Genomic DNA, 21,439 nt, shown 5'->3' with positions numbered 1-21,439 from the left:
GCGCACTCCGCTCCGGTCAGTCCGCGCTCGCTGCCCCGTCGGCCGTTTGCAGCGCGCGCGCGCTCCAGGGGAAGTTTCCCGGGCAACTCGGGGCGCCGCCTCACCTCAGCGGACCGCGGGGAACTGCAGTGTGTTAGAAGCCGCTGTCTGGTTTTTACACCGCTTTGGGGTTAAGAATAACATTACATTCAAAAGAAATAAAGACTGGCGCCGCATCCGGGTCCCCGCGCTGAACGTAAAGCTGCTCGCCGACTCAAAGATAACTTTCTATCATCCATCGGTTATTCTATTCTTTAAAAAAAAAAGCCTTAACCGAAGAACTGTTAGCAGAAATCTCCCCCCCCCAAAAAATTACTGTCAAATGTCTGCATGAAATGAGACTACTTTATTCCAGTGATCTGTGGTGGTGAATGTGCGAGCGAGAGATCAGTGTTTGCGGCTGGATCAGGGGCGCCGGTAAGTCATGGCGGTGGCGGCGATGTGGTGAACGCGGTTCACTGGGGGCGCGGCAGGCTCGGCCGCTGACAGAAGGTCCCTGTGGTGGTGGGGTGGGGGACAGGACGAAGCAAAGCCCCCGTGCTCATGGCGTGTGCGGGATTTGGACTGGCGAGCGAGCCGCTTCCATCGGGTTTGTGACCGTGGAAGGTGCGGCTCCTGATGAAATGCTCAGCTTGTCTTTGCCCTTCCACGTGTATTTCGACTTTGCACCGTTTTTCTCCTCCGGCAGTAGGATGGTGCGAATGTCAAAGCTTAGAGGGCATAGGTTTAATGCGAGAGGGGTACATTTTAAAGTAGATGTGCAGGGTGAGTGTTTTTGGTGCAAAGTGGTGGATACCTGAAACCAGCTGCCAGACGTGGTAGTGGAGACAGATAAGACCAAAGATCACAGTGGCATTGGAGGCGCCTTTGGATAGGTACACAGAAATGCAGGATATGGATCACGTGCAGGCAGATGAGATCTCCAGTCGGAAGTCGCAAATTTCCGCAAGTCGCTTCAAATAATTTCCTACATTGAGCAAAATACAAAGTGCTGGAGGAACTAAAGAGGTCTGACAACATCTGTAGAGGGAAATGGACAGGTGACAATGTCCAAAGAAGGATCATGACTCAAAAAGTCATCTGCCCACTCTGATGTTGCCTTTACTGAGTTCTTCCAGCAATTTGTTGTTTGTTGTTCCTTGTGTTTCCCTACTTTAAACGTTGAATGCCAACTTTTGTAAAGTCAAGAGTGTTTAGTTGTCATATGTGCCAACAAAAGAGCAACGAGAACAAACAAGTTTCCTTCTGCAAGGACAGGTTAACACGTTTTAGTTCTCGTGCTTTTTCCAACCAATCAATTATGATTGTGTTTAGTTTTCCATCGCACTAGGATTTGTATTAGATAAATGATTTCCATTTTCAAATATTGCACAATGATCACTTCTCAAGACAGACCTTCCCTTGATTCAAAGGTACTATTTAGAGTGATATACAACACGGAAACAGGTCCCTCAGCCCAACTCACTTATGCCGAGCAGGACGCCCTATCTAAGGAAGTCCAATTGGCCCATATTCCTCCAAACCTCTTTTAAATTATATTTAACCAGCCTCAACTGCAACTCGTTTCATAATCCCCCCAAAAAAGTTGCTCCTCTTGTTCTTGATTTTTTTTCCATCCTGAGAAAGGGACTGCAAATTCATCCTATCTATTCCGGTCATGATTTTACACTCCTCAGCCTCCTGCGATCAAGAAATAAAGTCAGAGTATAAAGTACTAGTTCTAGAATAAAGTATTTGATATCCCATGTTTCATTCCTATGCTATTACCTTGCCCGTCTCTTTCCAAACCCGCTATTTCTCATTTAGATTACATGGACCAGGCTAAGGGCAACAAAAAATATCATCCTGTACATGAAATTAGAGGGTTCTTTATTACCCCCATTTGTTAAATTAATAGGAGGTTAGAGGAGGTACATGTGAACCTCTGTCTTGCCTCTCCCCGTCTATCATGGACAGCATTTTCCAGTAATGGGAGAGTCAAGAAGTAGAGGACCCAGCCTCAGAAGAAAAGGGCATACCTTCAAAGTTGAGATGAGGAGTTGTTTCATTTGCCGAAGGATGGTGAATCTGTGGAATTCATTGCCACAGACAGTTGTGGAGGCTAAGACAATGAGTATTCTTAAAGCAGAGATTGATAGGTTCTTAATTGGGACGGACATCAAAGGTTATACGGAGAAGGCAGGAGAATGAGGTTGAGAGGGATAATTAGATGTGTCGTGATTGAATGGTGGCGCAGACTTGATGGGCTTAATGGCCAAATTATCCTTCATCTTGTGGCCTATTTTACCTAATTTGCCTGGCTGAATTTAAGAATGTGGTTACAATATTTCACCTTTGGTCCTTTGAATTGTCAATCTGATCCACATGAAAAACAAAGTTGCGTATAAAGCATATTTGATTTATTTAAACGCCACTGTTCTGGTAATAAATAATTGGCCATACAATTGTCTTTTGTTCCTTCTTTCTCACTCGGATTGGTCGTTTGCCTTTGATTTTGCTCCAAAGATTTTAAGTAATTTCTCTCACTGTTTATCCTTAGTTTCTAGTAATTTGGAATAAGAATGCTGGTGGTTGTAGGAGGGAAGGAAGGAATAGATTGCTGCTCAGTGTAGGAAATTCCCTCAAAACATAAACTGTTAAGTGCAAAGACTTATTTTTTTTTTAAAACAGATCTCTCAAACATTGCTGCCTTTTTATCCTTATTTGATGCTTTTACTTTTTCTTCCCCTTTGTTCTCATACTTGACCAATCAACTTTCTCAGGTTTCAGAGGGTCTGAAGAAGGGTTTCGGCCCGAAACGTTGCCTATTTCCTTCGCTCCATAGATGCTGCTGCACCCGCTGAGTTTCTCCAGCTTTTTTGTGCAACTTTCTCAGGTGTTCTTCACTTCGATGGACAGCTCTACCATTTAACTACTCTGCCATCTTTCCATTTATCTTCCCCCTTTCTCATGTTCTATTTTTTTTAAATAATATTCTAAAATTCTGAGATAGGAGCTTTCTTGGTTTGGTGTCTCTTGTGATTGAATTGCAAGAGACAAACTGGTAGTAACCCTGTTGGAGTGAAGCCTATGAAGAGAAATTGAATAACTAGACACTTTTATTTTGAAGCAAGTATTAAGGGAGAACTTTTAAAACACAGAAACCTAAAGACTTCTGTCATCTCTGAGAAAAGGGATTCAACATGTTTATTTTTCCTTGAAATATAACCTCCATGTTGGTATTCTTTGAACCTTATATGCACCTTCTCTGGTCTCTCCGTCATTTAAGTAACATGATTAGACAACATAATTCTCCAAGGCTATACACAGATTTAAGATCTTTTTTCAATTCTAATGTATACTGAATTGTTTTGTTGCCAGATACAGTAATCTTTCCCAAGGCCAAAAAACATAGTAATGGCAGCACAAATATCAGAAACAGACCAGATAAAACAGGTAATTTTCATTTAATGTTTGCTTGACACTGGAAGTGAATTGATGCATTTCTGTTTCCAATTAAGCCAATATGGGATTTAATGTGATTATTTTTCTCTTCCATCCACCTGCAGTTTAAAGAATTTCTGGGCACATATAACAAACTTACAGAGCACTGTTTTATGGACTGTGTAAAGGATTTCACAACCAGAGATGTGAAAGCAGAAGAGGTATATATTTTACTGATTTATTATTTGAATGGTTTAAGCAATCCCAAGCATTACTCATTGTAACTGCTTCAATAGTACTTTTTTATCATGCGTAGCACGGTACAATGAAATTCATTTTTGTATTCAATACAAGCATCGCTATATGTAAACACTTATATTTGTTTCACCTGCATTCTTTCATACAATAACTGAGAAAGTTTTGTTTTAATTTTCAAAATCCCAAATGTAATGCTATCCAATGATTTATCTCAACATACAGTATCCTCCATCATTTATTTATTTGCCTCTCTACTCCACAATTTGAGGTTTGTAATAGAAAAATCACATGTGGTTAAAGTGCACATTGTCAGTTTTTCATAAAGGTCATTTTTATACATTTTGGTTTCACCATGTAGAAATTACAGCAGTGTTTATACATAGTCCCCCCCCCATTTCAGGGCTCCATAATGTTTGGGACACAGCCATGTCATGCAAATGAAAGTGGTCATGTTTAGTATTTTGGTGCATATCCTTTGCATGCAATGAATGCTTGAAGTCTGCGATTCATGGACATCACCAGTTGCTGGGTGTCTTCTCCGGTGATGCTCTGCCAGGCCTGTATTGCAGCCATCTTTAGCTTATGCTTGTTCTGGGGACTAGTACCTTTCAGTTTTCTCTTCAGCATATAAAAGGCATGCTCAATTGGGTTCAGATCGGGTAATTGACTTGGCCACTCCAGGATTCACCATTTTTTTAAGCTTTGAAAAACTCCTTTGTTGCTTTAGCAGTATGTTTGGGATCATTGTCTTGCTGTAGAGTGAACCAACGGTCAATTAGTTTTTTGGCATTTGTTTGAACTTGAGCAGAAAGGATGTGTCTATACACTTCAGAATTCATTATGCCGCTACCATCAGCAGTTGTATCATCAATGAAGATAAATGAGCCAGTACCTTCAACAGCCAAACATGCCCAGGCTATAACACCCCCACCACCGTGTTTCACAGATGAGGTGGTATGCTTTGGATCTTGGGCAGTTCCTTCTCTCCTCCATACTTTGCTCTTGCCATCACTCTGATATAAGTTAATCTTCGTCTCATCTGTCCTCGAGACCTTTTTCCAGCACTGTGCTTGCTCTTTTAATTATTTCTTGGCAAACTGTAACCTGGCCATCCTATGTTTGCAGCTAACCAGTGGTTTGCATCTTGCAGTATTTCTGTTCATGAAGTCTTCTGCGAACAGTGGTCATTGACAAATCCACACCTGATTCCTAAGAGTGTTTCTGATCTATCGGACAGGTGTTTGGGGATTTTTCTTTATTATTGAGAGAATTCTTCAGCTGTGGAGGTCTTCCTTGGCCTGTCAGTCCCTCTGCAATTAGTAAGCTCACCAGTGCTCTCTTTCTTAATGATGTTCCAAACAGTTGATTTTGGTAAGCCTAAGGTTTGGCTGATGTCTCTAACATTTTTATTCTTGTTTCTCAGTCCTTATTTAGCTTATTTGACTTTCATTGGCACTATTTTTGGTCCTCATGTTAACAAACAGCAATTAAAGTTTCCAACGGTGATGGAAAGGCTGGAGGAAAGACTAGGTGCTGAGAGCTCTCTTATACCTGCATTAAGGAGGCAATTAAACACACCTGAGCTATTACAAACATCTGTGAAGCCATGTGTCCCAAACGTTATGGTGCCCTGAATTATAGGCATAGATACAGCTGTCATTTCTACGTGTGTGAAACCAAAATGTATAAAAATGGCCTTTAATAAAATCTGACAATGCACTTTAACCACATGTGATTATTTGCTATTACAAATCTCAAATTGTGCAGTGCAGAGGCAAATAAATAAATGATGGGTCTTTGTCACAAACATAAGGGACGTATGAGAAACCGTATTAAACATTCAGTAATCCAATTGTAATTGATCCACTTTGTGATTTCTGAAAGTAATTAAAATGTCTATAATTACTATGAAACTCAGACTGTCGTTAAAATCCCATTGTTTTTCACAATTATAGTTCGAGAAATTATGTCTGCCATTTTGTCTTAATTTGTCCTATTGGTGACAAGACTCCGAATAATGTTGATTCCGGCAACACCCTGAAATAGTGTATCAAGCCATTCATTTCATGTGTAATCAGGGACCAGCTAACAACCCTCATATTCATGAATAAATTAATGAAAGCCCAAACTGGACGACAATAAGGAGATCTTGAATAATCCCGTGTTAATGTGGGATAGAATGAGGGAGGCTGGAAGAGTCAGGTCTTTTGGTAACAAAGAAATAAAGATATTCTTCCCCCTCCCCATCCCCCGTGTTCACTGAAGCCAGACAAATTCAATACTCTACTTATAATCATCGGGAAAGTGAGTGAATGTGTGATCGTCTGTTGCTGTCAATAAACTGTCAGTTTAGGTTTTGTCAAGACCACTCAGCACCTTAGCTCATCACAAACAAGGACCAAGAGCTGAATCCAGAGGGCAGAGTGACTGCCCATCATATCTAGGCAGTATTTGTCCAAGATGGTATCCAGGAGCCATGGTAAAACAAAAGTCAATGGCCATCAGGAGAGAACACTTCACTGCTTGGTTTCATAGAGTAAGATGGGTGTGATTGTTGGAGACTAATCATCTCAGCCCCAGAACATTGCTGAGGTTTTAATTAGGGAGTGTTCTGAGCTACTCATCTTCAGCAGCTTCATCATAAGGTCACAGGAGGGGAGGTTCATTGCACAATATTCAAGTAATCAGCAAATGAGCCAGACCTAGATCAAAACAACATTCAGGCCAAACAGTAGCAGGCAAATATAATTTCCAAAGGAGCTCAAAATTCTTAAGGGGTTGGACAGGCTAGATGCAAGAAGATGGTTCCCGATGTTGGGGAAGTCCAGAACAAGGGGTCACAGTTTAAGGTTAAGGGGGAAGTCTTTTAGGACCAAGATGATAATTTTTTTTTCTCCACAGAGAGTGGTGAATCTGTGGAATTCTCTGCCACAGAAAGTAGTTGAGGCCAGTTCATTGGCTATATTTAAGAGGGAGTTAGATGTGGCCCTTGTGGCTAAAGGGATCAGGGGGTATGGAGAGAAGGCAGGTACAGGATACTGAGTTGGATGATCAGCCATGATCATATTGAATGGCGGTGCAGGCTCGAAGGGCCGAATGGCCTACTCCTGAACCTATTTTCTATGTTTCTATAAATCATATAAGCAAAATTAGGCCAGTCAACCCATCGAATCTAGTCCGCCATTCAATCATAGCTGATCTATCTTTCCCTCTCAACCCATTCTCCTGCCTTCTTCCCATAACCTTTGAACCCCTTACTAATCCTGTCAATATTTGATTTAAAAATACCAAATGACTTGACCCCTACAGCCATTTTTGACGACAAATCCCACAGATTCACCTCCCTCATCTCCTTTCTAAAGGTACATCTTCTCATTCTGAGGTTCTGACCTCTAGTCCTAGACTCTCCCGAGTGGAAGCATCGCCATCGAATCATTCATCATGGAAACAAGCCCTTTGGCACAACTCGCACACGCCAACCAACATGCCCCATCGACACTAGTCCCATTCGGCCCAAGCTTGGCCCATTACCCTCTAAGCATATCCCATCCATGAATCTGTCTAAATGTTATGCTAGTACCTCCATATCCACTCTGTCTGGGCCTTTCAGTATTCAGTATGTTTCAATGAGATTCCTCCGTGCCCTCACCCCATGTATTCTTATTTGGTGTAACAACCTCACGTGCATATAACACCTTAAAGGACATCTGTAAATCCACGTTAAAAAAAATCATTCACTGACTCTCCTGTCTATCCTATTTACTGCCTCAAAGAATTCCAACAGATTTGTCAGAAACCTCGTGCTTAATAATCAACTAAAATCTTACCAATCACTTTAGTCAGGCTAACAAGCTCCTCTTTTGCCTCACTCCTTGAACAGTGGAGTAACATTTGCAAATGTTCAGTCCTCTGGAGGCATTCCTAACTAATGATTCTTGAAAGATCACTACTAATGCCCCCACAATCTCTAAAGCTACCTCTTTCAGAACCCTGGGGTGTAGTCATCTAGTCTTGGTGACTTATTCACCTTCAGACCTTTCAGCTTCCCAAGCACCTTCTCCTTAGTAATAGCAACTCCACTAACTTCTGCCCTTTGATTCTTGAATATCTGACACTGCTGGTATCTTCAGCTGTGAAGACTGACACAAAAGAAATATTCGATTAATCTTTATTCCCCATTACAACTTCTTCAGCGTCATTTTCCAATGGTCCAATGTCCACTGTTGCCTCTCTTTTACTCTTTATGTATCTGAATAAACTTTTGATATTGCCTTTTTAGTTTCCTTCTATTGGTTTTTAATAGCTTCACAGTCCTTTAGTTTCCCACTCATCTTTGCATTATATGCCTTCTCTTTGTTGTCTTTAACTTCCTTTGTCAGCTGTGGTCACCTCATTCTCCCTTTAGAATCTTTCTTCCTATTTGGTATGAAAAGATCCTCAATCTAATGAATTACTCCCAGAAACTCCGGCCGTTGCTGCTCCATCATCATTTCTGCTAGAGACCCTTTCCAATCAACTTTAGCCAGTTCCTCCGTCATGCCTCTTTATTACCTATAAGCAGTGATACGAGCACATCTGATTTCATTTTGTCCCTCTCAAAATGCACGTTTCATTTTTATCATATTATGTCCACTACCTTCAGGGGGGTTCCTTTACCTCAAATTCCCAAGTCAAATCCTGTTCATTACACACTAAATCCGGAATTGCAGTTTCCCTAGTAGGCTCAACTACAAGCTGCACAAAGAAGCCACCTCTTAAGCACTACAAATTCTTCATTTTGAGATCCAGTACCCACTTGTTTTTCCCCCAATCGATCTGTATATTGAAACCCCCCATAAGCACATCAACATTGCCTTTGTTATATGCCGAATCGATCTCCTGATGTTTGTTTCCTACATCCTGGCTGCTGTTCAAAGGCCTGTACACAACTCCCATCATGGTCTTTTTTACTTTTGCAGTTTCTTAACTCTACCCAAAAGGATTCTACATCTTCTGATCCTATCATCTCTTGCTAAGGATTGAATTTAATTCCTTACCAGCCCCTCTGCCCACCTGCCTGTCTTTACGATAGGATGTGTAACCTTGGATGTTCAGTTCCCAGCTCTTATCCTCTTTCAGCCAAGTGTCCGTGATGCCCACAATTTTGTATGTACCAATTTCTGACTGCACGATAAGCTCATCCACCTGGGTCTGTATACCACATGCACACAAATAACACTTTTTGGTCAGTTTTCACCACCCCTCTCCAAACATTCTGTACTATTACTTATCTGGCGACTCCTGTATTCTTCCTTTAACCTCATCCATATAGTTACAATATGTTGAACCCATTCCTCCTTCCCCCCCCCCCCCCCCCCCCCCCCCCCCCCCCCCCCCCCCCCCCCCCCCCCCCAAACCTTGTAGTTTAAAGCCCTATCTATGCCTCTGGTTATCCAGATCAAATGAGTCTGGACCTTGCCTGTGACATTCAACAGCATTACACACAGTTCCTCCACCATCAACAAAATTGAGTTGCTGTTGATCAGAAACTCAATTGGGCCCACTGCACAAACATTGTGGATAAAAGACCAGGTCAAAGGCTGGGTACTGTGCAACAAGTGACTCACTTTCTACCATCCCCAAGCATTTCCGCCATCTAATATTCAGGAGTGCGATGGAGTACACACCACATGCCTGGAAAAATACAGCTCCAATAAATCTCAAAGCTGGATAGCATCCAACACAAAGCAAACTTCTCCTTTGATACCCCCTTCACCTTCCTAAACATTCATCCCCTACAGCACCTGCAGATCGTAGGTGCAATGTGCATCTGCAAATTGCACTACAATCACTTAGAGGTTACTCCTGTAGTACTTTCCAAATCCATTGCCCTCCCAGTCATGCATAATCCTGACCTGGAAATGTGGTGCAGTTTCTTCATTGATATGGAGTCTATATTCCGGATAACCGTCCAGCAGTCCCAGTTCAAAGTGGCAGCACCCATTTAAGGCCACTTACAGATGGACAATAAATCCTTGTCTTGCCACTGACTCTCACATTCCAAAAACATACTATTTGCACATATTATCTTGAAAATTTGTGATTTTGCTTTCACATTATCAATATATACTGTAGAACACAATATGTGAGAACTTTATTTTTGTTAGCAATATTCAATCTAATTATATATATTTTTAAACACAGATGACTTGTTCAGAACACTGCCTTCAGAAATATTTGAAGATGACCCAAAGAATATCTATGCGGTTCCAAGAGTACCATATTCAACAAAATGAAGCATTAGCAGCAAAAGCAGGACTAATTAGCCAACCTCGTATGTAACAAAGGACCATTTGAGAGGTAGGGTATAAATGGTGCAAGTCACTTGCATGAATAGAAGAATGGCCGCATTTATAATGTCCAGAATGCTGGCGTCAAGCAAAATGAACGTTATAATCAAGTGAAGGTAGATGGAAACAGGAATACAATACATTGATGGACCAAGCCTTCTGTTTTATTTTGAAAGTGATTGGTACAGTTTTAGAATTAGTTTGTAAACTCGATTCAACATTAAATCAGAGGTTAGAGTTTACGATGATGGAATAAACTTTGTTGGAGCCGAAGAAAGCGTAAACATTTTATTCAACGTCGTCATCTACCAAATTCTGTATGTTCATTCCTGCAAGGAAACGCTGAAAGGTGGGAAAGAAATTATTAGAAATACTATTGTCAGACGTCTTTAAATCATTAAAGTCAAAACAATCAATGTGCATTGCAATAATTACTTCACTGGCAAACAGTAGCAAGATTAACATTTACATTGACTCAGGTCATTATTGAAACCATGAAAAGTTTAATTTGAAGTAAAAATTATTCAATCATTTAAGAAAATGATTGAATTGATATGGAAAAAGAAATGGGTATTGTCACACCTGTCGAACAGCTGGCAATCTTTGGATGAGCATTTGGAACACTTGGTGTGGTAGTGTTTGCTGGAGAACCTGTAATAGTTGCTGGGGCTGACCACAGACTGACACTGCATTGCTTAAATGATCAACTCCTTTCTCATAGTCACCTGAAAAAACAGCAAAACGATGGTATGGTGAATACAGGCATTGTCCAGCAAAAGTATAAATGTTCCAGTACCAGACAAATTGCGGGAATAAATATGCCTTCCCGTCACCACTAATATTCTGGAATTATTTTTTAAATCAAGCTATTTCAATGATTTGTTACAGGACTAATTATCTTTTAGTACAATAATCCTGTAACCTGCATCATTTTATTTCCAAAGAAACTAGCTTAGATGTCAAGTAGCATATCTTTGAAGAACAAATCTCATCCTTGTTTTTTTTCCGTCAACGATATCAGAACAGTATTACATCTGTTTGATTCAATTTCAATGACTGCATGAGGAAAATCTTCTAATCATCTATCTGCTCCTTGGCTCAATTTGTATATGCTTGCACAAATGAGCAAATAAATCTTTTTGCCATTTTGTTGATATGATTTATTAAATGGGCAAGTATACAAGGGATACTGCTTTTACTTGCTCTTGAAAATATCAAGACTAGATTTCAGTATTTTCCCTATTGATGTGTAGGAAAGAGCTACAGATGCTGGTTTAAATCGATGGTGGACACAAAATTCTGGAGTAACTCAGCAGGTCAGGCAGCATCTCTGGAGAGAAGGAATGGGTGACGTTTTGGCTCGAGACCCTTCTTCCGTCTGAAACGTCACACAGTCTGAAGAAGGATCTCGACCAGAAACATCACCCATTCCTTCTCAAGAGATGCTGCCTGATCCGCTGTTTTGCCTATTGATGTCATGCTAACCCATTTCTGTTTTCTTTCCCACTCCTTTAAGAAATGGAGTTACATTTTTTTCCCGATTGTGTAGTAAAATCTATGAAATGTTGGAAGTTTATTACTGGTAAACATAGAAACATAGAAAATAGGTGCAGGAGTAGGCCATTTAGCCCATCGAGCCTGCACCGCCATTCAATATGATCATGGCTGATCATCCAACTCAGTATCCTGTATCTGCCTTCTCTTCATACCCTCTGATCCCTTTAGCTAACCCTCTTAAATATAGCCAATGAACTGGCCTCAACTACCTTCTGTGGCAGAGAATTCCACAGATTCACCACTGTGTGAAAAATGTTTTTCTCATCTCAGTCCTAAAAGACTTTCCCCTTATCGTTAAACTGTGACCCCGTGTTCTGGACTTCCCCAACATCGGGAACAATCTTCCTGCATCTAGCCTGTCCAACCCCTTAAGAATTTTGTAAGTTTCTATAAGATCCCCCCTCAATCTTCTAAATTCTAGTGAGTAAAAGCCAAGTCTATCCAGTCTTTCTTAATATGAAAGTCCTGCCATCCCAGGAATCAGTATGGTGAACTTTCTCTGTACTGCCTCCATGGCAAGAATATCTTTCCTCAGATTAGGAGTCCAAAACTGTACACTATACTCCAGGTGTGGTCTCACCAAGGCCCTGTACAACTGCAGTAGAACCTCCCTGCTCCTATACTCAAATCCTTTTGTATGAATGCTAACATACCATTCGCTTTCTTCACTGCCTGCTGCACCTGCATGCCTACTTTCAATGACTGGTGTACCATGACACTCAGGTCTCGTTGCATCTCCCCTTTTCCTAATCGGTCACCATTCAGATAACAGTCTACTTTCCTGTTCTTGCCACCAAAGTGGATAACCTCACATTTATCCACATTATACTGCATCTGCAATGCATTTGCCCACTCACCCAACCTATCCAAGTCGCCTTGCAGCCTCCTAGCATCCTCCTCACAGCTAACACTGTCCCCCAGCTTCATGTCATCCGCAAACTTGGAGATGTTGCATTCAATTCCCTCGTCCAGATCATTAATATATATTGTAAATAGCTGGGGTCCCAGCACTGAGCCTTGCGGTACCCCACTAGTCACTGCCTGCCATTCTGAAAAGGACCCATTTACTCCTACTCTTTGCTTCCTGTCTACCAGCCAGTTCTCTATCCACATCAATACCGAACCCCCAATACCGTGTGCTTTAAGTTTGCATACTAATCTCTTATGTGGGACCTTGTCGAAAGACTTCTGAAAGTCCAGATATAACACGTCCACTGGTTCTCCCTTATCCACTCTACTAATTACATCCTCGAAAAATTCTATAAGATTCGTCAGATTCATCACTATCTCTATAGCTGCCACCTATCGAAATCTAAAAGTGGCTGACATTGTATTTTGCCAAATCATTTCCTTTTTAAAGATCTCTGGAAACTTCTACAAGCTGTCGAGGTTTTTTGCCCAACTATTCTCATATTCTAGTTCTCATTTTCTTTTGGAAGCCTCTGTCCTATTTTGCCAAATTCTTTCTCGATCCTCAAGTGTACCGGGTTTTTGTTTTGGCACAAGGTAAGCTTTTTTGCTTTGATCTAATTCCATCTTTAGCTTATCTTGGTAACTGCAATGGATACTTAACTTTTTTTTTGTCTCATTATGACTTGCAAATTATATATTCATTTGTTAACAGACATATCCTTTTCATGTTATTTGACAATCTACCACTCAGTTTATTTTATTCATATTTAAGACCCGAGTTTCATATTGAACTCAACAGTGAAATACAGTATTCAATGTGGTAAAATTGCAGATGCTGAATCTGATATTAAAAAAAACTGGAAACTTTCGGCAAGTAATACAGCTTGTGGAAAGAGAAACAGAGTTAATGTAGGAAGGAAACAACTAATGTCTTTGACCTGAAGTGCGATATCCTTTTTTTCCCCCACAGATATTGCCCAAATGGCGGAGTGTTTGCAGCATTCTTTTTATTTTCACTTAAGAACATACAGTACAATTTGAAAATGGTATATGGATGGTGGAGGGAGTTCTGGGCAATGGTTGGGTTGCAGTCAAGTGGTCTGATTTAATGTTGTTTTAATGTTGTGAGATGTTCATGGGACTGGATTCATCGGTGCAAAATGTGGTCTGATTGTTAAAGTAGATAATGAACAATAATACCCCAGGTTTACCTCTTGCCAATAATTCTTCTCCCAACTGGACTTCTTCAAGAAAAAACTTCTGTATTGCTTCAACATCTTTTAAATCTGGTAACTGGAATTACAACATGACTTTGAGAAACATACATCCGAACTCTGATATTTACTGTAAACTTGAAAATTGCATTGTTGTTACATAAAGAATCAGCTTGTTTTTACATGATATTTTTACATTCATCAGTAGTGATAACGTTTGATCGAATCTTGTCACGTTGCATTTAACTAAAATTAAAATTTGTTTTCACATTACACATTTAACACAACAAATTATTCCAGAAATAAGAGGTGAAATTAGATAAGACGAATAGATGTTCCACCAAAAGATGACATATTGAAGAGGAGGAAATTGTAGATATTTAGAAAGGGAATTCCACAGATTGGCGAATTAGACGTTGAACAACTAAATTAAGGAGTAACAAGCTTGGAAAATCACATTTATTTCAAAGGATCATAAAATTGAAAAAAGAGAAAAAGTCCTGGAGGGAACTGTAAACAAGAATGAGAATTTAAAAACTGAGATGGAAGCGCAGAAGCAAAATTTGAACAAGACCTGATCCAGGTTAGGGGGGACATGAAGTTTTAACTTGAAGTACAAGCTTAGATAAATAAGATACTTTTGAATACTCGTGTCCAAATGTATTAAAAAAACTTGGAGGATGATTTCAACAGCTGTTGCGCAATGGGATGCAATGAAATGGAATTCACTGCTCTTAGTGACAGTATAGAAACATTTTCTGACTCAAGTCTATATTCAACTATGACACCAAAGTTGAAAAATTTGATTTGGTTTCAGACATTTAACAGATAAAGAAACAGAGTCGGTGTCTATGGAATGGAATTTAGTGGAGACTGAAGGGAACAACTGAGGTCTTGCCAGAAACACTACGAAATGCAGATGCTGGTTTTAACAAAAAAAAACAGGAGTAAATCACTGGGTTAGGCAGCTTCTCTGGAGGACATGGATAGGCGACTTTTCTCGTTGAGATCCTTCTTCTGGATGATTGTAGGACAGGGCAGAAAGCACGGAAAGCATTGGGGGCAAGACAAAGGCTTGCAAGTGATAGGTGGATACAGGTCGGGGGGTGGGGGGGGTTGACTGGAAGATCAGTAGACAAATACGAGAGGTGAAAAGGAGACAAAAAGCTGTCAAATAAGGGGAGTGAAATATGAAGCCAGAGAGAAGGGGAGGGGGAAAAGAAGGTGGAATAGCAGGAGAAATGGCTGATACGTCCCCTGCAGTTGCTGGAGAAAGTACCTGGGGAAGAGACAGTTTGAGTGAGAAGGCAAGAGTCAACCAAGGAGTTGTTGAAGGGTCTCAGAAAGGGATGGGTAGGGAAGATGTGACTAGTGGTGGGGTCACATTGAAGGTGGCGGAAATGTTGTTAAATGATGTGTTGGCTGCCGAGGATGGTGTGGTGAAAGGCAAGGACCAAAGGAGCTCTCGTACACCTTCTCATGTCTATCCTTCAACCCCTTCAACAGCTTTAAAACCCCAGGCCCCATTGGCTCATCTTCTGTTTGGACATTGAGTCCATTCTCCACTAGGAGGATCTCGGGGCCCTTTGTTTTTTTTCCCCTTTATCAGATACCCTATCAGTTCCCCTCTACTCTCTCCTCCATCAAGCAGATTTTGTCTTCATCCTCAACAACTTCTCTTTTGATTCTTCTTACATCCTTCGTTAAAAGTGTGGCCATGGGCACGCCAATGGGCCCCAACTATGACTGCCTTTTTGTTGGTTACACCTTATTCCAAACATATACCCGCACCATCCCCAACTATTTCTCTGCTACATCAACGACTGTGTTGGGGCTGCTTCCTGCACCTGTGCTAAACTCATTGATTTCAACAATTTCAACACCAACGTACACAATTAGTGGCACCTCTCTCCCCCATCTTTATCTCCATCACGGAGGACAATTTATTGATATTTACTATAAACCCACTGATTCGCAGTTATCTGGACTACACCTCCCACCCTATTTGTTGCAAGTACGTCACCCCACTAGTCCCAATTTCTCCTCCTTCGCATCTGCTCCCAAGATGAGGTGTTCTATTATAGACAAAGGTGCTGGAGTAGGCCATTCGGCCCTTCAAGCCAGTACCGCCATTCAATGTGATCATGGTTGATCATCCACAATCAGTACCCCGTTCCTGCCTTCTCTCCATATCCCCTGACTCCGCTATCTTTAAGAGCCCTATCTTGAAAGTATCCAGAGAACCAGCCTCCACCGCCCTCCGAGGCACAGAATTCAACAGACATACAACTGTGTGAAAAAGTGTTTCATCTCCATTCTAAATGGCTTACCCCTTATTCTTAAACTGTGGCCCCTGGTTCTGGACTCCCCCAACATCAGGAACATGTTTCCTGCCTCTAACGTGTCCAAACCCTTTATAATCTTATATGTTTCAATAAGATGCCCTCACATCCTTCTAAATTCCAGAGTATACAAGCCTAGCCGCCCCATTCTCTCAGCATTTGACAGTCCTGCCATCCCAGGAATTAACTTTGTAAACCTATGCTGCACTCCCTATTCTATTTTAAGACATCAAGATGTACTCTTTCTTTCGTAAGCAAGGTTTCCCCTCTGCTGTTGTAGATGTATCCGTCACCCATGTCTCCTCTATGTCCCGCAGTTTTGCCTTTGCAGCCCCTTCCTCCAGACGGAACAAGGATAGAGTTGCCCTGGTCCTAACTTCTCATCAGCCTCCTCACACAACACATAATTCCCCGACATTTCTGCCACCTTTAACATGATTTCCCCCCCACCCCACCCCCCAGTCATTTCTTATTATCCTCACTCCTTTACTTAGAGACCTCCCCTTCTGCAACTCCTTGGTTCACTCATAATCCTCACTCCCAAACTGCCCCCTTCCCAGGTACAGTCCACTGCAAACACAGGAGATATAACAACAGTTCCAATACCTCAACCCGCAGATCCATCCTGTGACCTCAACAGCCTTTCCAGGTGAAACAGAGGTTCCATGCACCTCCCATTTACTGCATTCAATACTCCCGATGTGGCCTTTTTTACATCAGTTAGACCAATTATAGTCTAGGCGACCATTTTGCCAAACACATGCTCGATACGTCAAGGCCTGCTGGACATCCTGCTTACTTACTATTTTAACTATCTTTCCCATACCGCCCTTTCTATCCTGGGCCTCCATTGTCAGAGTAAAGGCACAGACAAACTAGAGGAACAGCACCTCGTGTTCCACTTGGGTAATATACAACCAAACAGTGTGAACATTGACTTGTCCAATTTCCCCCCCTCTCAATCCTGTGCCGCTCCTGCTGTGCACACATTATTCTGGCTCCTCCATCCTCTTACACCTAAATCCCTACCTCTGGCTTTTCATTTCACACCTCTCCTTTTGTCTGCTATTCATCTCTTGTCGTTGTCCAGCTATCTGCCAGTTAAATCCCCCATGCCTCCATTCACCTATCATTAGTCAGGCTTTGCTCCACTCCTACCTTTTCCATCTGTCCCTTCTACAATTAATCTGAAGAAGGATCGCAACTGGAAACATCATCTATCCAGGTCCTCCAAAGATGCACCCGATCTGCCGAGTTACTTTTGGAATTGCAAACGAGCAATCTGTTTGGACACTACTTCATCATCATCCTTCATATATCAATGTGGAGTATTAAATGTAGTTAGGCTATTGTCTCTCCACATTTCACCCCAAGCATGTCCTCACCATGTATTTCCTGGAATGTTATTTCATGTAACACACACCCCAAAGCAGATCAACAAAACTAATCAGAAATTACAAAGGCCCTGAATGTAAGTGTGATCAGAAAACTAAGCAGAAACCAGGCACTGAACCCAGTCTATATGTACGCCAACATCTCAACAGTTAAGCATTTATGATAATGCCACTGGTACAGGAGGATGTTACCTTGCCAATACATTCATTTGCTTTATCCTGTTGCTTCAGTTTTCTTCTTCCTGTAATTTTTTTTAAGTGAGTACAGCTATTTAAAAACATAAATGTAAACATTGTAATATGAAATGCTATTTTGGAATTTGGAGCAGATCATAGATAAGGTCAATGTAAAAGCATTTAAATACGATGTCGCTGATGACTCAGGACTGCAGATTATATGAATGATAACAACAGTGTCTTAATATAAATTGTTCACGAGTATAAATGGTCCCAATTTCGCACTGTCAGTGATAATACCATTTATGCACTTCTGAGTATATAAAGAAAATTACCCAAGGAATAATTACAGCAGTTGCAGCAATATAATATTTAACTTATCTTGTATATAAAGTATTTCTCATTCAAACAATCACGTTTGTCATTATTTAAAAAAATACTCGCCTCAGTAGTGACTCAAATTACCACAATCAGCAGCGGCCTCTGCAGCCCGTCCGCGTTTTTATTATTTTTGTCTATGTTTTTATGTAGTTTTTGTTATTTTGTGTTGGTGTGTGTGTGTGGGGGAGGGAGGGGGTAACTTTTAAATCTCTCCCTGCACGGTTGGGGCTGCAATGTGGAGCGGCCTCCAACAGGAGAAGACCGGGGACTCTGGTGCCGACTCACCTCACCGTCGCGGAGCTGGCCGGGTCCGGAGCGGGTGGAGCGGTGGTGGAGCGCTGCTGCTGCTGCGGCCCGACCTCCGGAGATTCGGAGGCTGCAACTGCGGGTCTAGCGGACGGCAGCACCGGGAGCCCGCGGGTCCCTGGAGGGAGACCGCTTTTCAGGGCTCCTGCAACGGCGACTTCTCCCGCCCGAGTTGCGGGGTTGAAGAGCTCCTGGAGCGGGGCCTGACATCACCGCCCGGCGTGGCTTGGAATGGCCGCGGGACTCTGCGAGCGCACGCCGGGGGCTCTAACACCAAGACCCGGTGTGCGACCTCGCACCACCCGGCGTGGCTTTAATGGCCGCGGGACAATCGCCATCGCCAGCCGGGGGCTTTGACTTTGACTCTGACATGGGGGGGGGGGGGGGGGGGGGAGAGTGCAGTGGAGAGATAAGTTTTTTTGGCCTTCCATCACAGCAATGTGATGGATGTTTATGTAAAATGTAAATTATGTTGTGTCTTGGGTCTATTTGTTTGTAATGTATGGCTGCAGAAACGGCATTTCGTTTGGACCTCAAGGGGTCCAAATGACAATTAAATTGAATTAAATTAAATTAAAACTTCAAATGTTCTTCAAAGTTTAAGCAGACGTTTACTTGTGATACAATGATTATATACACTCTACCCATATATACACTTTGTTCTTAAACACATTAGTCTGATTACAGTTGATACAGTTTTACTTCACTTTATCAGAGCCAAAAGCACATATATTAAAATGTTTAATGTACAGCCAAGATTTAAAAAAAGCTGGGCCTTAAATGTCAAATAACAAATAGTTCAAGTCTCACTTTAGTTTTTGTAACCTTTCCTGATACTGAATCAGTAATTATTAATTTATTATCATTGTTCTGACATGCACTTTAGATCTGAAATAGTAAACTGTAACAAAAAAATCACAGACCTTGGATAATTGCAATATTACATTAGCTTTGTACAAAAATGTATATTTACTTTTTTAAATCAGGTCACACTTCTTTCTATTATATGAAACAAATAAATTCATAAAACACTAGTCCTACAAAACTTCTGTGACCTGTTTTAGTTCTTTTCTTACCCAATGAATTCAACAAAATAAAAGCAGCTGTAAAATGCTAAAAGAAATGTATGTTCTGTCCTTGAAACTTGATTTATTTCTGCTAATTAAATAAGGACGTCAGAATACCAACAAGGACGTGTTCTCAAAGTTTGCATAATGGCTGTACTATAGTTGGCAAATCAAAACTTAAAACAAATACTAATTGTTTTGCAAACTTCTAAAAATTTAGTGTTGCAACCTGTTATTGTCTACCACTCTTGCATACTTATAATGACTGCCAAACAACTTTGAGGAGCTGGAAGGGGGGGGGGAAACTGAGGGGAAAATTTGGTGAACCACCATTACTGCCTGACTAAACATTTTTTAAAGTCAGTATCAAATGAACCATTAGTTAAGATTCTCTTCTCATAATATATTTGACCCGGTTACCCGTGGAACCAGCAATTGACGGGCATGTAGCCAGCAGCTGTTACTGTAGTATCCCTTTAGCTCAAGCAACCATAAATAACTGTTACTCCTATTCTTTCGTCTCCTTTTCCACTTCTGCCACACTACCATACCCTGGTTTATAACAAGTTTTATTCATGCTTTTGAATTAATTTCTACATGTGAAACACATGTAAATGGGCACTTCTAAGAATGGTCCAGTCCCTCAATATTACTCTAAAACGTCAAGCACGAATAGACAGAGAAACACAAAATGCTAAAGTAACTCAGCGGGACAGGCAGCATCACTGGATATCAGAAATGGGCGACGTTTCAGGTCGAGACCCTTCAGGGGTGACCCTACATTTTGTGTCTATCTTCGGTGTAAACCAGCATCTGCAATTCTTCCTACACAGGCAAGTATATATGCGATTTGAGGAAATAACGCCAACATGATGCTGCCAAGATGGTAAACTAATTTACCCAATCTATTTTAATTACACTTTCTTCAAGTATTTGCTACTATAGTAGTTTGGCGTAAGTGAACGTCAACCAACAATATCATGCTGCCAAGATGGTAAACTAATTTACCCAAGTTTTTTTGGTTACGTTTTCTTCAGGTATTTGGTACTATAGTAGTTTGGCGTAAGTGAACGTCAACCATAAATAACTTGCATTTATACAACTCTGACATACATCTCAATGTGATACGCATTAAGGTAACCAACAAAATGTAAATAGAAGTACTAAAAAGACATAATAATAGAAAGTGTAATGAAAAACGAATGACCAGAACTGAATTAGATGTGGGGAAAGTTTTTGGAGTTAATGGTGTTGCTAATTGACTCTGTTCCTCCTTGCACGGTTCCACAGCTCTCGGACCCACTCAGCATTCCCAGTAGACGTCCATGATTTAATTTGATTTTCTATTAGCATGAAACTCCGTCCACTCCTTGTGCACCGCAGCCTCCACCAAACACCCAGGTGTCGCTGGTAACAGTGATGCAAAACCACTTACTTTCCCGCAGTTTTATTTTGAAATCCGGAGCAGCTCTTCTTTTCCTGTCAAAGTATATGCAATAACCGATGAACAGCGCTCCGAAGACCCCGGCCACGATGGCCCCCGTCCTCCCAACCAGCGGCATTGCGACCTGCCGCCGTTCTCGCCCGCCGACTCCCGGAAGTATAACCCGGAGGGCGTCGCCTTCACCCTGGCCCAGCCTCCGCAGAGCCGGAGTCCTACCATCTTTCTGACCAAAGATCTTAGAGCAGATCTTTGTTTCTGACTGTCATGCCGGCATTTCTCTCCCTCTCGACCCTCTACTATCTTTGCTCTCGACAGGAGCACCTCGACTGGACTCAGTCATAAAGTTGTACAGCACAGACACAGGCCATGCGACCCATCCTGGCAGACTGGGCTGGTCCCAGTTGCCCGCATTTGCCCTTAACCCGACCGATCCATCAAAGATTCGCTATCCATGTAGCTATCAAAATGTCGATTAAAGTTGCAATTCTATCCGCTTCTTGAGAGTCAAGCAGCAGCTATGGAGGAAAGAAAGGTGACGTTTCGGGCCAGAACCGAACCGTTTTCTCCAGGCCTGAAGAAGAGTGCCGATCGAATCT

The 21,439-nt window shown here is 41.6% G+C and overlaps 3 protein-coding genes across 6 annotated transcripts in view; 1 reads left to right on the top strand and 2 right to left on the bottom strand.

The window, feature by feature from the left end:
* The window catches only part of kiaa0586 (KIAA0586 ortholog), a 378,726-nt gene extending 378,496 nt beyond the window's left edge, over nt 1–230 (bottom strand). The window contains exon 1 of the mRNA XM_055640495.1: nt 105–230. The gene's annotated coding sequence lies outside the window, so the exon portion shown is untranslated. The remainder of the gene's footprint in view (nt 1–104) is intronic.
* Nucleotides 38–14,005, top strand: timm9 (translocase of inner mitochondrial membrane 9 homolog). 4 transcript variants are annotated; one of them, XM_055640499.1, is made up of 5 exons: nt 38–456; nt 3,400–3,474; nt 3,588–3,683; nt 9,904–10,059; nt 13,489–14,005. In XM_055640499.1, exons 2-4 carry the CDS (start codon nt 3,436–3,438, stop codon nt 10,039–10,041), a joined length of 273 nt encoding a protein of 90 aa, XP_055496474.1. In that variant the 5' UTR covers nt 38–456; nt 3,400–3,435; the 3' UTR covers nt 10,042–10,059; nt 13,489–14,005. The 4 variants fall into 4 exon arrangements, with proteins under 4 accessions (XP_055496474.1, XP_055496476.1, XP_055496473.1 ...); XM_055640501.1 differs by lacking the exon at nt 13,489–14,005 and having other exon boundaries at nt 49–456; nt 3,406–3,474; nt 9,904–10,465; XM_055640498.1 differs by lacking the exons at nt 38–456; nt 13,489–14,005 and adding an exon at nt 499–645 and having other exon boundaries at nt 9,904–10,465.
* Nucleotides 10,192–21,018, bottom strand: LOC129700210 (mitochondrial import receptor subunit TOM20 homolog). The gene is made up of 5 exons (XM_055640497.1): nt 20,835–21,018; nt 17,661–17,710; nt 13,730–13,811; nt 10,632–10,774; nt 10,192–10,391 (listed from the first exon to the last, which is right to left on the bottom strand). Exons 1-5 carry the CDS (start codon nt 20,959–20,961, stop codon nt 10,338–10,340), a joined length of 456 nt encoding a protein of 151 aa, XP_055496472.1. The 5' UTR covers nt 20,962–21,018; the 3' UTR covers nt 10,192–10,337.
* Nucleotides 21,019–21,439: the final 421 nt, after the last annotated feature.

Source organism: Leucoraja erinacea, chromosome 9, assembly GCF_028641065.1.
Source record: "Leucoraja erinacea ecotype New England chromosome 9, Leri_hhj_1, whole genome shotgun sequence".
Taxonomy (NCBI): Eukaryota; Metazoa; Chordata; class Chondrichthyes; order Rajiformes; family Rajidae; genus Leucoraja; species Leucoraja erinaceus.
This window is presented reverse-complemented; position numbering and strand designations above follow the sequence as displayed.